This window comes from Macrosteles quadrilineatus, unplaced genomic scaffold (assembly GCF_028750875.1).
Source record: "Macrosteles quadrilineatus isolate MER2022 unplaced genomic scaffold, UCM_ALF_1.0 Scaffold_9__3_contigs__length_116548681, whole genome shotgun sequence".
Classification (NCBI taxonomy): Eukaryota; Metazoa; Arthropoda; class Insecta; order Hemiptera; family Cicadellidae; genus Macrosteles; species Macrosteles quadrilineatus.
The window spans coordinates 24,021,732-24,038,805 of NW_026542602.1; the positions used below are offsets into that span (position 1 = coordinate 24,021,732).

Consider the following 17,074-nt stretch of genomic DNA (forward strand, 5'->3'; position numbering starts at 1 on the left):
CTTTAAAGAATAATATTATGGAAATTAATGTCAATGATGATAAAATAATATTTTAGTTCTTCCTGCAAACATTACAGTTGGTTACAAAGTTGACTAGAATATGTTTGGAAATTTGAAAACGTGATTTTAGTACTACTATGTTGTCTTATTTTTTGTTTAACTTTAGACTAAGTTGATCTAATGCTTAGTATTTGTAGCAAGGGAAATATTGCAGGAATTAAAATTACTACTCAACAATACAAATTCAAAACATTGTAAATTGTTTGTCTCTCTCCAATGTTTTGAGGAATGTTGTCATTTGGAAACATACATACAGTATTTGTATGTTGTGTTTAATACAACATTAATAATAGTTATTTTTGTAACTAATAAAGTCAATGCTAGTGCGCAAAGTGGCACTTTGCGCTCACTTCACACATTATATTTTTCCTGCAGTTACTATAAAGCATATAGTCTTTCAAACCCTAAACAACACGTTTTAGGTTAGGTTAAATCCTAAAGTTAAGCGAAACTAGAATGTTGACACGAAATAACAGGTTAAGTCTTAGTATCAATAGTCAAAGGCTGTGAAATGCTGCACCAGCTGATCGTAGTCGTATTGTAGTATCTGTAAATGTTGCCAAATTATTTTCAAGCGTATACCATTATGTGATTTATAAAAGCAAACTGTTTTATGTTGTTTGGTTGGAATACAGGAGTGCAGCAAAAGTAAGTTAATGCAGCAATTAGCTACTTTGCATGCTATAATCAGTGCAAGGAAGCCTGCTTAGTCAGGTAACTGTAGGAAAAATGTTTTTTTTTATTAATCAGTCAGTAATATTTACCACTGATGCTTTGGATAGATAATTAATTTTGACAAGCTTAAATGGATTCAAAGTGTTCAATTCTATATGGTAAATGTTACTTACCAATATAGTTAATACTTAATTTATGTTACAATAAGGTTAACATTTATTTGATTTTTCATTATACATAAATAAATATACATATAATATATGTTTTGTAGATAAATAAATAAACTTATTAAAATCTAATTAAACAACGACTTACTTAATAAATTATTTTAAATAAAACTTTGAGCATATTTGTCATGGTAAGATAATCTGCAACAAGGTCAACAACAAACAATACTATTTAAAATTGTTGATAAAACTAATATTTGCCATTATTTCAAAACTGAATATTAAACATTAAACATAATGAACAACTTGTTACATATATATATTATAAAGTTCCAAATCGAGTCAAATAAACTAAATACAGTTGGCCTACTTAGATTGTACACCTCCTGCATTCAAGGAGACAATATGGTGGCAAGCAATCATGACAAAGTCGTGCAATCTCAGTAGATGCAGTTTTTTGTCATGATAATATCACAAAAAAAAACCTCTCTCTTGGCTCTACCTTACATGTACCTTAGACTAATAGATTTGGTGCTCATTAGGCTCGGTTCCACTCAACCTGCTGTCAAACAGCTGATTAAAACAATAAAATATGGTAATTTAGTAAAACAAAATGCTAATCTCACTCAATGGTGATTTTGTCGATTGTAAAAGCTATGAGACTTTCTTCAAACAATAGCCATTTTAGTTGACTTTTGTGGCAGCTTTAAAGACTTATCTAGGTTCAAATTTGAATATCTAAAAATGACTCGAGTTGGTAAATTATCATAATACTTTAAAATGAAACTAAAACGGTATAAACGGAATGTTCCCAAAATATGCATACAACATTGATAAAAATTGTAACAATAAGACTAGATTACTGATCACAGTACAATGGTAACACGTAACAGGGACTTTTTATTCATCTTAGGCTACATATAAAAAACAAAAACAACAAGTTTTGATTCTGTAAAAGTCTGTTAAAAAGTTCAAACAAAGATAAGTTGATCTCAACTTTTAAATGTTACTTCCAGTTTAATTGTGTTGTTTATTTGTATAATGTAAGCAAATTTAAATATATTTGCCATTTGGCTTTTCACAGTATTCTGATTGACAGGTTTGAAGCATCAAAGTCCCTGCTACTTCACAAAATGTAGTCAACACATATCGAGAATAACAAATGTAAAACTTTCACATCGTAACAACACCTAGCATCCATCGTTCACGCACACGTTGAGCATTTAATGCACACAAAGTCACACGGTGACAATACATGTCAACACATCTTTAACACTTAATTACACTTGTTTCACACATTTACAGTCACTGTGGTTCGTTGAGTAAAGTTCAAAACACAGAACACATTTAGAGTATTACAGTTTTTGTTTATCAAAGTGATTAAAAATACATGGAACATAATTGTCATAAAGTAAAATGCTTGGTAATATTTATAATACAAATTAAACTGTGTAAAGTAATAAAAATATGAAAATCTGTATAAAAATAGAAAACATTGGTTAAATAAATTTGACCTGTTTAAAATGTCTTACACCTTTAAAATATTTTGCAATTATAAAGACAACAATAGAATCAATTTTAGGGGCAGTGATGGGTTGTAAAAACATTACACTAAAATCAGTAAAACAACACTGTTCCCTAATAAAGGTCACTTATATCTAGCAAAAAATAAAAACAAAACCAAACAAACAATAACCTAGTTAAATATTCTGTTTTAAAACTATAATTTGTAAAGGATATAGGATATATATCCCCTAACAATCATTAAGAAATAAACTACAAAGGACAATCACAGAGCATATACTGTCAAAAGAATATCAATGGCAAAATGTGTATTGATTACAAAAAATGTTAAAAGATAATTTGCAAGTGATTACTATTTTACAAAACTAAAATATGACAGTAGTAAAACTTCTCTAACAAATATAGTAGGCTAGTTGTACTTTATAAAGAAAAACCCACCACTACCAAGTTATTTTAGAACTGATATTCTGTTTTTAGCAAACTTTCATGGAAATGCATGGTACATACCCGTTAAATTTGAGTTCAAGCAAATCTACACTAAGCATCGAAAATGTTAACAGTTGCTGACAGATATTACACAAAATAGAAATGTTTGAACACAAATTTATAAAACAACCGTGGGTTTGAACCAACTCAAACTTTGGCACAAACAAGTCCATAGGGCTACAATCACATGATAGTGTGCAACAGAATTTTACATACAAACAACAAAACTAATAAATATTCAAAGTAAAACTGTTTTCAATTATTAAAAAGGTAACAACTATTGACTGAAGCACCAAGTTCTCAAACACTAACCCACCTTGATGTTGGTATGACAAGACTGTTCATCACGTCGACCGGTTCTAATCTATCAGTTTGTGTGATGAACTTAAGTCGGTTTATGCACCAATTACATCAGAGTCAGTTACTCTTCGTCTTCAGAGGATGAAGTGGACGAAGGCATGCTACTGAACCAGTTCTCCCGAGCACCTGCCTGAGCAGGAGCACCCATTGTTGTTGATCTATTAAACAAATAAGTAATAATATGAGTAAATTATATAAAGTAACTAGCTGTACCCGCGGGCTTTGCCCCGTTTGACTTCATAAGTATTCGCATGGCTCAATCACGTCCTGGTTGAAGTTCGTTCGCTATGCTCACTCACCTTTAGGTTGGAGCTCGTTCGCTGCGCTCACTTGCCTTCAGGTTAGCTCGTTCGCTACACTAACTCGCCTTCAGGTTGAAGTTCGTTCGCTACGCTCATTCACCTTTGGTTGCAAATAAGCTGTTGTCATAAATAAAAAAAAAAAAAAAAAATAGTGCTGCACCCTGTTGGTAATCCTTGTAACTTTAATGCTATTGAACATCACAGAACATAACCAACTTGTTTCATTGAAACAGCTGTTAACATTCATTAATTCCTTTTAAATATGAAAAATCATAAGGTTAACATGGGAAACTCCAGAGCCATTGGGGCGGAGCCCGAAGGCCCGATCAGTATAAAAACTACTTAGTTGTTCTATTTAATGCCTAAAGAATCGGTGTACCAAATTTCAGCCTCCTAGGTAAATGGGAAGTGGGAGAATTAGTGATGAGTGAGTGAGTGAGTGAGTGAGTGAGTCAGTCAGTGAGGGCTTTGCCTTTTATATATTTAGATTATATGATTGGATGGTTTTTAATAGAGTTCTTCAGCAGAGGAATATTTCTCCTCGCCTGAGAGACCTTAATTTTTCTAGTTGGGAAGACCTCCAAGTTGAAGAGGGCTCTTAACCAGTAAGTCACACATTATAGACAACTAAGTCTTTGATTACATTTTAAAGAAACACATACAGGAATGAAGTCCTGCTCTCTAACCTCTAGTTTCTGGTTTACTTTGGTTCTTCACAAAGGGTTTCCTTACTTAACAGTACAAATCTTAAATCCATCCACTAATCTTAAGCCTTTATCAGCTAAATTATTTTACACAAATTTCACAAGAATCTATATACATAGTCTTCCAAGGTTGCATACCTTGGGTTTGTGTTCTGCCGATGACCATCAACAGTCAATGGAATAACAGGCTTACTCACCAAAGTTTCAGTTTCTATAAATAGCCCCATCTTAAGAGAAAATTGACTTCAACAAAGTTGTGGCATTGAGTATTAATTTGCTAGCAAATATTTGATGTATTAACCATACAAAAGAGTTGGGAAGTGATTGAGTGATTAAGCTTCCCAGGTGTCAAGCTAATATGTCCGCTGCCTTCCTACTAAGTACTCACTGTTCTGTCAATCTTCCATAAGGACCGGGTGCTGAACTGGTGGGCTTCCATTCTATGTCATTTCTTTTTTTCTGTTTCTTACTACTTTATTTTTGCCTCTTACTAAAAAATTGTTCTAACTATCTTTTTCTCAGAATTCCTTCATTTCATTTTCTTCTATTCATCCCAAACCAAGGTGGACCATACACTAAGGGCTGAATGGTCAAGGGGAGTTTGACCTAGAATATGGAGACCAGGTGACCTCCAAATCCAAGTAGCCTTCCCCGGACTTGCAGTGCTATGCCTGTGTCGACCAATCTTCCCTAGCTTCTTTTGGGACCAAGATGGAAACAACAAATAAATTTGCAAATGAAGAACAAACAACACCTAAGGATGTTGCATGCCACAAGTCACAAATTCTTAGGAATTCCCTTCAAACCATCTCAAGGAGGTATACAATGACCCTATCAGGGAAGGAAGGCCTCCTCAAGTATTTCAAGTCCCAGACCAAAAAAGAGTTAGAAAATGGGGCAAGCAACCTAACGGTACGCCCAGAGTGCACGCCGATTCAGATTGAGTCAGATTCAGATTTTTGGCACGTGGTTATTCTGAGTCAGATATTTTGTTGGTTGCCACAGTGGAAGCAGGAAATACGGCGTCAGTACTGACTCGGTTAAAGCAAAGAAGCAAGTCAGTCGTAGTTATGGAATTGTCGGATGAGGAATTAACGTTTAAAATTATAGCGTCTGAAACTGTCGTGAAGTTACAGACAGTGAAAGATGGTGTTTGTGATATTATATATCTCTTTTCCCATAGCTAGAAAAGATAGAGCTACTGCTATATTGCGTTGAATGGAGCTCGAAACTGATAAAATATTAAAAATGAACATTGTATTGTAGAAGCTGGTGTAACCTACTCAAACAAAAAAAATCTTGAAGACCGTTTAGAGGAAACCCTAAAAGTAAGTATGAAAAATAAAATATTTTACTATAAAAACCAAATTTGTTTCATTAAACAGTATACGTACGAGCAATATCTGAAACCAGAATGAAGAATTAATTCCGGTAAGCAGGTGCCTGAGCGCGGGCTCGGCAACCGGCAGCCACTATGGCCACTTCCATTCGAATGCAAGTGCCATTCCTGGCACCCAAAATCTGAATAGGAATCTAAATCTGAGTCGGTGTGCACTCTGGACGTACCGTAATGCTGGCAAATAGGCCAACGATTAGGATGAGCGTTTTTTTTTTCAATTCAAGAGGTCACAATGACTTCTCGTCTCAAGAACGGATACTCTAGACAATAGCTATAAGCCTAAAAACAAACCCTACAGACCAAAAGAACAGCAAGAGTCCAACAACACGCCAAAAAGATCTAGGTTGAATAATACTACCCTGGAAGAAGCTTGAAATAAAAAGAGCAGGAAAAATAAAAGCACTTCAGAGACAGGTCCTGCCACTCAGAGACCACCGACCAAAGGAAACAAGCAAGCAGCTGAAGAAATCAGAATTGGCATCATCCATAGTAAATACCTGGAGGTATTAATAACCAGCGAACAGATGGAAGCCCTTCAGAAGTTCATTCTGACACTCATATATATGAAGTAAATTGCAAAGCCAATTCACCAAAGGATGTGACTGTACATGGAGGTCGAAGTGAATGATTTCCTTGATTATGACACTGTCATTGTCTAAAAAAATGAGTCTACAGTATAAAATAAATATATAAAGATCCTTGTGAAAATTTGGTACCCTAATTTTTGTTCCCTTTTAACCTTTTAAACATTAATATTGAAATTTTAGTTAAAAAATGTCAAACACTTTCAGACAAATAAATAAAATCATGAGCATGAATCACAGACCGACCTTTGCCGACGACAGTTGGTCGGGAGAGTCAGAGATGTTCGGTAAGGAGGGAACGGTTCCTCCGCCTCCTCGTGAGGTCTCCGATGTAACGTCATCGTCTCCATCTCGCCATCAAACTGCTCACTCATGTTGCAGTTCTCGCACTCGCTGCGGTAATCATCATCCTCCATGACAGTAGGCAAGGTAGTGTGTACGGACGGTCTCACACACTGTGTCTCTAACAGCACACTCCTGCCACTGGCTACTGTAATATACAACTTGATATGAGGGGTAGGTTACAGTAGGAAAGTACTATATAAAGAGAATGGAATAGAGGCTAAAATAGTGGTCCATCATTACGATTAACTCTTAGGATCGTGGTGATATTGTGATCAATTCCAATGTTTGAAGTAACACTGTAATTAACTCTTGCTATCGGACATATTTTTTTATAGCAGAAACATCTTAATGACAATGTATATGATTCAATATGCATCTGGCTAAATGCGATGATATAGCAATAGCGTATTATCATAACATATTCAATCAACAACATATTCAACATATTCAATCCAATCAAAACAGAAAAGTTATCACTTTAATTAACCTATAAAAGCACAAGTATTTCATCTACTCTCAACATAAAACATCACATTAAATCTCAATGACTTGGCTGAAATAGTTTTTTTATGGCGTATTACACAACAGGAGAGGCTGCTGGGGTAGACACAGTAAGGTTATGTCACTGACCTGTATCAGCGATGGTAAACGTAGGAGTAACTGTGGCTGGGGAGGAGGACACAACAGGCGGAGCTGCTGGGTCCCGCACCACCTCCTGGAAGAACAAGTCCGGCCGTATAGTGGCCAGTCTAGTCTCTGGGGGTGGCGGAGACAGAGGCCCACTGGTGGCTAGTGTCAGAGGGATGGTACGATGCTGGTGCTGCAGCAGACTCAGACTGGTACCTAGATAATCACAGAAATTCATGATACAATGGCTAAAGAATAAATAAATGTGGTATGTAGTTGTTGTTTAGAGCAAACAGTTAGGAAGGTAAATATGAATCTATATCATAAGGGCAAATTTAAATAAATGTTTAGTGGGTAGGCCACCTTTTTCAAATTATTAACATTCAAAGACTCATTTCCGAAAAAAAGTTAATTAATTTTTTACTTAAGCTATATGAACTGATGGTACGGCTCAATGTAAAAAAACTAATCCTTTGTTTGGATTCTAGGAAACTTTGTTAAGCCTCGTCTCATAACTATAAGTTTTGTTAACAGATATATTTACTAGAAAATGAATTTGCTCGGGAAAAACAAACTGTAAACCATAATTGATCAGAAACACAACTAAGTTGTTATTTAACAACCACACTCGTCCCAAAAACTTGGCACCTGATCTCCAGCGGTTTCGATTTTCGGTAAGCCAGCAAGTGTTGAGCCAGTATCATAACCATGAATATTGAAAAAGTAATTTAAGCATTTTTCTACTACAAGTAAATAAATTCATGTAAGTTTTACTGTTATAGTTAGTAACCATTAATTGGAAGTAAAAAGAAAATGTGATAAATTATGTCTTGAGTTTCAAATCTATCCCTTTTCATCCCGTATTTCTTAATCTCTGCAGCCTTCCGGTTCGCATTACATCGACTTCGTATTTGTAACTCACCGGGAGTGGTTCTAGCGGCCAATGCTGCCTCTGCGCGTGCAGCTGCCACCGCTTCCTCATACGGGGGCGGAGCCTCTCCTCGTGGGAAGTAGTTTCCTGGAGGTTTCCATAGAGGGAAGTGAGAAGATGCCTCCTCATAGTGGAAGTCCTGACAGCCCAGTGCTGGTGGGAGGTAGCCGAGACTCCCAGCGATGTAGCCGATACTGCCCAGACTGCGGGAGTCTTCACTCAACTGTCGACTTTGGCGACCTGTGTAAAAGGACATTTTCTATAGGGGATTTTTTTTATTGTAAGAGCACTTTTGTTAATTTTTGTCTATGGTTGTACAGTATTGACTCCACCATTACATAGCTGGTATAGGTGATGGCTTCATCGCTTTATTTTGTCAGAGTATTGATTACATATCTAGTACAGTAAAATTAATAAAACACTATACCTATGTTTTTCCAATGTAGATTAAAACTTTAATTACAAGAGCAGTTTTTTAAGTTAGGGCCGCTTTTGTGTAAGAATCCGTAGTTCGCTTGTATGCTGCAACATGGCTCCCCGCCACTTACTAGCATAATTTTTTAACTGGATGACACAATTTACAGCTCTGTAGCTGACATGCACGCTTCGCTATGTGTTTAAAAAAATTTGTATACCATCTAATAACCTGCCGCGTGCGAGATAAGGTCAGTGATACGTTTATTGACTCCATGAAACATATACGATGCCAAAATTCATCGCCACATGACTGAAAGCCCTAATGCAATTCAATTCAATTTAATATTTCTTTATTCATTAAAGCACAAAGTACATGAATAGTGTCATTCTCTTCAATGTTTTTATATTACAACGTTCTTACATTCTATGGATACAAAGTTCTTAAAATCTAGCATAAGTTTATACAAATTAGAAATTAACGCTCCTTCTAAAATTTTAAAGTTCATCAAGGGAATACAATACCTTGTTGATGAGAAATGTTTTAAGACCCCTCTTAAATCCCACCATGCTTTTTGCCGATTTAATTTCATTTGGAATTTTGTTGTAAAATTTGGAGCCGATATAACTTGGTTTCTTACTGTAAAGTTCTAATCTGTGGCGGTTTAGAGTAATGTTGGTTTTGTTTCTGGTATTGTAGTGGTGGTGTTCACCAGTTAACGCCAATTGAGAAAATCTGTTTTTAACGTATAGAACTGTTTCATAGATGTATACTGTCATTATTTTTAATGATCTAAAATGCTCTTTTGAAGTTCTCGAGTCAAGGTCCAAAATAATTCTTATAGCTCGTTTTTGTAATTTTAGGATTGTTTCTAAGTTATTGATAGATGTAGCGCTATACAGAGATATTCCAAAAGAAATAACAGAATGTATGTACGAAAAGTATATTGATTTTAATGTTACTTGATCAAGAAGATTTTTTAATCTAGTTAACCCTTTCAGTGCTAGGAAAATAATTCATATTTTGTTAGACTTTTTTGTTTGCCTTTTAATTCCATTACCTGTTGTTGAATTTTAACTGCCATGTTGTCACTATTTTATTAATTAGGCTAATTTTGAATAATAACACAATAAGAAAATATATAAGTAAGATAAATCCCGCTATTTGTAGTAAACATTAAATAAAACTTAGTTTTTGTTGTAATTTTCCTGGTTTTCCTATAAATGTTTATGTTCTGATAGCATTATTTGAAACCAAAATCTCATAAAATCAAAAGACATATAGTTTACAATGTAATATTGAATTTAACCTTGATTTAGTTGGACGAGGTTATCGTAATATAGCCATTTTAGGGAAACTAATGTTTTGCAGCAAAGTCTCAGGAACACATTTATGATCACTGTTGTGTTTAAACTAAAAGATTGCATCTAAATAGTCCGTGACTAACTGGTGCTGCTACCTAGTAACGCATTGAACAACCATCTGTTCAGCGCCATCTGTTCGCAATCGGTGGCGACAGCTTAAATACCGGGTTTTGACTCCCCAGTCTTCAAGCACAGATAGCCGAGAAGGCTAGGGCGTGTGTCACTTGGCCAGTGGCATTCGTCTGCTCGGGTTCGAATCCCGTCCTGTGTGGCAAATAATTGGTGACCTGTGTGTTTGTAGCGATATACTACAACCACTGGGGCATAGTGAGGTGTTCATAATCCTTGGTTTAGACCACAGATAATATAACCCCTACTAGGGGTTATACCCTAGTAGGGGTTATATTATCTGTGTTTAGACATACACCTCGAAATCATCGGATTGGGCGAATCTTTTAGCTAAGTGGTTGATAGTGTATCCTATGAACATGCAGGTCACCAATGGCCATTTTGCTATTTTTTTTAAATAACCTTCCTCTCTATATCCCTTAGAGATTTTTTAAAACAACGATATATTGTTTCATAGCACTGAAAGGGTTAATGCAAATAGACCAGATCACGTTTTTTTTATTACTTTGTTCACGTGAGAATTCCAAGTTAAATTTTTGTCAATTTCAAATCCTAAGAATCGAATATTTTCTAATTCTTCAATAGGTTTCTGATTAATTTCTAGTGAAGGATTAATTGAAAGTCTTGTCTGACGGGTCTCAAAATTTATGAACTTTGTTTTATCTGGATTCAAAAGTAGCAGATTGTTTTGGAAAAAATTTGAAAGTATATCTAGATTAGCATTAGCTGTCTTTTCAATTTCCTCTTCAGAATTAGCGGTAACTGTAAGATTTACATCGTCTGCATAAAGGTAAAGTTTGCTAGATTTAGTCAGCCCTGGTAGGTTTGTAACATAGCAAATGAATAGAAGGGGACCCAAGATGGATCCCTGTGGTACCGTACACCATGTTTAATAGTTCTAATTTTTGACTTGTGAGTAATTTTCATTTGATTATTGAATTGGATAGTTTCTACAAATTGTTTTCTATTACAATGTATGTATGATTCTAGCCATTGAAGAGATTTATTTTTTATTCCGATGCTAGACAATTTATTTAAAAGTAGATTGTGGTTTATAGAGTCAAATGCCTTGGTTAAATCCATGAAAATACCAAGAGCCTTTTGTTTTGCATCGAAACAATCAATAACTGACTCTAAAAACTCTGTAGCAGCTGTCACAACTGATCTACCACTTCGAAATGAGCACTTGAGCACTCAAAATGAGCACCACTTCGAAGCAATGAGTGAGGTGAGTTCCTTTTGTTGATTAAGTGAAAGTAAATTACTAACCTAAGGTTTTACTGTTACAATAATTAGTATATTTTATTTTTACTTGTCGCCAGTTTTGTTTATCTGGTCCTTTGATTGCTTCTTCATATGTCAACATCACAAAATCTTTATATCTATCAGGTAGTAGTTTCTCTTCTTAGTTTGATCTTTTAGTATCAGTATTACTTTGACTTTGCTGTTCTTCATTGATTTCATTTTGGTCTGAAACCAACCCAAACTCTAAACTTCATTATTACTTATCTCATTTAGATTATCTGATTTATATCTGCACTCTCACTCTCAACTATCTTTATTTTCGTCTTCTTTCTGATCATTCTCATCATTTATACTATTTTTGTCTTCAATAATCCTTGTTTTCTTTTTTTCTTTGCCAACATGCTTGCTTTTGTACTTAAGGAATTTCACATCTCTTCAAACTTTTATTTTTTTACTAGAGCGTTCATCCCATATCCTATATGCATTAAGACCATAGCCCGCAAAAATAAAGACTGTAGAACACCGCAGTGAGATTTGTACATGATCTTCGGAAAGGAGACCATATATATCTCAATTTGAAAAAACTGCCGGCCTCTTGTCCTCAGCAGCTGTGTGCAGGGTACACAGAGTACTGACCGAAAGCGAACCGGCCTACTTTGAACATTGAAAGATTGGTCACCCGCAATCGGGTGTCCCAGTGCAATACCCGACAAGACAAACAACTTGACTTCCCGAAGGTGAGGTTGGAAATAGGTAAGAGAGGTTTTGCATACTTTGGGCCTAAACTGTACAATGACCTCCCCCGTGACCTTAAGATGCTGGGTGTCGCAGATTTTAGATCTAGGCTGAAGAAAATCTATATATATAAAAGGCAAAGCCCTCACTGACTGACTGACTGACTCACTCACTCACTCATCAATAATTCTCCCACTTCCCACTTACCTAAGAGGCTGAAATTTGGTACACTGATTCTTTAGGCATTAAATAGGAAAACTAAGTGGTTTTTATTCTGATCGGACTCTCGGGCTCCGCCCCAGTGGTTCTGGAGTTTCCCATGTTAACCTAATGAGTACTCATATTTAAATGGAATTAATGAATCATAACAGCTGTTTCAATTAAACAAGTTGGTTCTGTTCTATGATGTTCAATAGCATTAAAGTTACAAGGATTACCAACAGAGTGCAGCACTATTATATTTTTTAATATTTGACAACAGCTAATTTGAAACCAAAAGGTGAGTGAGCGTAGCGAACGAACTTCAACCCGGAGGCGAGGTAGCGTAGCGAACGAGCTAATCTGAAGGCAATTGAGCGCAGCAAACAAGCTCCAACCGTAAAGGTGAGTGAGCGTAGCGAACGAACTTCAACCAGGACGTGTGAGCGCAGCGAACGAGCCCCAACCTAAAGGTGAGTGAGCGTAGCGAACGAACTTCAACCAGGACGTGATTGAGCCATGCGAACGAGCTCACATATGAAGGTAAATGGGGCAACAGCTTGTGTATATATATTTGTAAAATATTGTACATAGGTGGTTGATTTGTATTTTGTTTTGGTCATTAGTTTTAAGTTAGCATTAGGCCTAGTTAATTGAAAAGAGTCATCATGTAAAACAGTTTGTACTGAGGAGCGCTGGCTAATAAAAGGCATTTATTTTCATTTTAAGTAGACAAGAAGCAGAACAAAGAAATATTGATCCTGAGCTCCAAGGTGACATCACGATTGCTGCATATCTGTATGCTGTGTGTTATGCCACAACAGCTGATGATGAAATAACGCTTAGCTGCCTTTGATTGGGTGATCTGTAACCATGGCAACTTTAGTAGCCTGTAATTGGTTGATAAGTAACCCTGGTAACTTGTTGAGTGTGTGGATGAAGAGAAAGAACAGAAGAAAAAGATTTGTTTTCAACTACGGGAACATCAGATGCGAGTTGAGTACTATATTATTATCTGACATTCCTCTGTTCTGAAACAGCATTTACCGGTAGCCTACCTCAGGCAGTTGCTTACAAGACTTTCTGTTTTGTTCTTTATGGGATTTATTGCTATACGAGGGATTTTTTTTGTTAAGTTTGAGGAAGCTGTGTTATTTTAACTTAAACAAGGTTAATGACTTGAGCATTTACCATGATTAGGCAATATTGAATTTTGTTGATGTAAAAAACAAAATTATAATATATACTAATATGGCATTATGGTGTTTTTATGGGTGTGTCATGTATTTCCTTATGTAAGTCCCCCCCCCCCCCCAATTACCACAGGTAATCGAGGTTCTACTGCATCAGGCTTTATTCTGCAAAGCCACTATTTTTTAAATTATTCTTGTGAAACTAACATCATAATTTTATACATTATTGTCAAAAATACAGTACCAGTCAGCACACTCACCCCTGATCTTGCGCTGCCTCAGTCGATGAATGAGAAAGAAAAGGAGGGAAAGAGACAAGATGGCGGTGACGGCACTGGCTATCAGGCGAAGACCGAGGTCTGCATTGAGATCATGGCCACCGTCACGGTTTAGGATGGTGTCGTCTAAGCAGATAAACTCACAGCACGAGCTGCCCACCCGGAACGACTTACAGTCCTAAAGAAATATATAATAATAATGTTATGAATAATACAGGCTAGCCCTCTAGATACATACAATGGATAAATAATGAATACAAAAATGTATAGCCTATATAAGCATATTGTTTTAATACCATATGCCTATTAGTCTATTATTGTAGTTGATGGACTACAACAAACCTCAAAATTTCTGCCTTTGGTGATCTTGACCCTCTTATAATATGACCCCAACCCACTTTTCAAAGAAAACATTAGCTTATAGATTAAAAGAAATTGAATGTGTAGTTTCATATTAAGTTCAAGTAAAAATAATATAGCCTATAACAATTATTCTATATTGAACTGGTTTCAACGACCACGATGATTGGAGCCAAATTAATAATCAAATGACTGCTAATGAAATGTTTCATGAATTCTATTCCTCTTTTTTGCACTATTTTGAAATATCATTTCCAAAGACCGTTTAACGAATAAAACCCAAATAAAGTGGAAAAAAAATCGGGGCTTTTTAATGTCGTGTGGACATAATAATAATCTCCGGCCATTGCGGCAAAATTGTAATCTTCTACCGGACGAGTCAAGTGGAGACCATTCATCGTCTTGCGCGGATGAGGCAAAATTATTTTCTTTTCCCGCAATCTTGTGTGGTCATTATCATCTTATTAAAACTACTTGTTAAAAAATACAAAAAAATAGGCTAAGTACTTGTAAAATTTCTTGTTTAAAAATGGCCTCTCGATGGTCCAACATTTTCTTAAATCCGGCCTACTGGCTTATCAAGGTTCTCTGGGGGTACAGTACGGTATTGCATTCAGTTCTAGCTTAGTTTTTTTTTTTTATACAAGTTTACTACACCTACCTACGTTAAGTTACAAACTTAATACACCAATCATCTTCACCGTGTACATCTAGAAGGCCTACAACAATTTTGCTGTGTAATAGGCTACTTACTTGTGGAGGAGAACAAAGAACAGCTTTGCACCATTTAGGCTGACCATTGTCACAGACACATAGAGTACAGGTATCAGGACCCGGTACGTAGTGAAGACCTTGGGTAATCACTCTGTCGTGAAGATCACGACATTCTCCTGCACCTTCTGTACCTAACACAAGTATTTAATTATTTTTTCCTACAGTTACCTAACAATGTACATGTTCTCTCACTGATTTGAGAAAGCAAAGTGGCCAATTCGCTCATCATTGAGACAATGTTAACATTGTACTCACTCTAATTACTTTGTCTCACTCCAGATTTGCAACGTGAAGGCACAAAATAGTGAGTGCGTAACATGCAGACAAGGTCGTATGCGCGCGAAATACGTTGGCAGCACTGGCTGTAAATCAGCTGGTCAGCTGTTGTACTGTTGTTGATCGTGTTGATCATTAAATGTCATATTAAAAGTTCACTTCTGTGTAAAAATATGTCACGTTTCTTTACTAATTTATTTGTTTTATTGTAACTGTAGGAAAAATATAATGTAAAACTCGAGTGCAAAGTGCAATTTCCTTACTCGAGAAACCATTCCTCACTCGCCTATTTCTCTCGAGTGAGTCAATTGCTCCCTTTGCTCACTAGTTGCACAAATAACTATTGAACCTCTTTAAAAACAAGAGAATGTTCCCCATTTAAAGTTTGCTGTAAAATCATTAGTTACTGAGATCCCAATGGTGGCACACTTAAAAAAAAACACCTTGTATATAAAAAAAACATCGATAATAATTAATGTTCCCATGTTTTTGAGACAGCAGAAAATTTTTGCACCATTGCTGTCCAGTAAAAATCTAGTTTCTAACGATATATAAATTACTATCTAGGTTCCCTTGGTCACCTTAATATGCATAACTTAATCACCCAAACAATTAAAGAGGCCCAAACAATAAAGTCCCAATTAAAGAGGCAAAGATTAATGCCCTGATTGAAACTGTCAAGTTTAATTCCTTCACTTACACAGCACTGTTAAAAACAGCAAAAACTCAATAAATTACTATAGTACTCTTGGTCACCCTCATCGCAATAAATTTCCAAGGGCTGAATTGTTATACAACATATTCATATAGGCCTAGCTCTTTATATTCAAGATAGTTAGGGCCTTTGTAAAATTTTAATTAAGCTTAGGCTAGGACAATGAATTAGGCATGAGTAATAATTCACTATGTTGTTTAAACAATACGCGTTGCAAGAATGCTCATTCAAATTCAAGATCAGTTAACTTAAATTGTGTTAGTTTAAGAATGAGTTTTTTTAAACAAAGACAAAATCCCAGGAACCTCATAGAGTGGCGATAAACAATCTTACCTGTAGAAGTTAGAGAATAAAACGCAACCCCAAAAAGGGCTAAATTGTTATACAACATATTCATATTCTCAAAATGTTTATCTTTAGATTCCCTAAAGCTACGTTAGAAAACATAATTTCTTTAGCACTGTAAAGAATTCCAATACACACAAGGCACCCCATTTCACATATCTTGCCATCTTGCACCTACTTTTTGAACGATCGATTAATAAACAGACAGAAGCAGAAGGAGTAGGAGAACGCGAACGGGTGGGTGCTGCCAGTCTGCTATACACTGCTATTTGGATTGCTTTTCTCTATAAACCCATATTATATGTGAGTTTTAGGTTTCCTTATTTTATATATTATATACGTGCTTTTTTATTAATATTTGATTTTAAAGTGTGTAATGATGTTTTATTTTAATGTTTGTCATCATCAAATAAAAGAAGTAAAATTTATTACTAAAAACATTATTTGTGCTGAGAAAACTATTAGCTTAGAGACTAACCAACTCTAGTCTCTACACCATTGAGGTATAACTGACCTAAGGTTACCGTTTCGTGATTTATTTTATGTAAAATAATGAATGTATTTGGTAATAGAAAAAATAATGTAGTGTTGTTTGTAGTTTTACCATGCTATATAAATAATTCCAAACAGATATTACAAACCCTTTCCTACTGGTGTTAAAAATAATCATGATCTATATATGAATCAGCAGGATGTTGCATACCTGGTATTGACTAGGGATGCAGGTATCTTAAGTACTAATGTGAAATCCTAATAAATAAGATAACTATATCTTTTGCTAATATGAAAATAAAAATAAAAATAAAATATTTAATATAATTTTAAATAAAAAACTGAAATTCTAATTCTTACTACCTTTTTATGTAAAAAAGCGAGGAAATTA

The 17,074-nt window shown here is 35.4% G+C and overlaps 1 protein-coding gene across 1 annotated transcript; it reads right to left on the reverse strand.

The window, feature by feature from the left end:
* Positions 1-1,083: 1,083 nt before the first annotated feature.
* On the reverse strand, positions 1,084-16,338 carry LOC129004485 (integral membrane protein DGCR2/IDD-like). The gene is made up of 7 exons (XM_054433087.1): positions 16,180-16,338; positions 14,835-14,986; positions 13,704-13,899; positions 8,156-8,404; positions 7,237-7,449; positions 6,508-6,751; positions 1,084-3,430 (listed from the first exon to the last, which is right to left on the reverse strand). The coding sequence occupies exons 1-7, from the start codon at positions 16,241-16,243 to the stop codon at positions 3,334-3,336; spliced, it is 1,215 nt and encodes a 404-aa protein (XP_054289062.1). The 5' UTR covers positions 16,244-16,338; the 3' UTR covers positions 1,084-3,333.
* Positions 16,339-17,074: the final 736 nt, after the last annotated feature.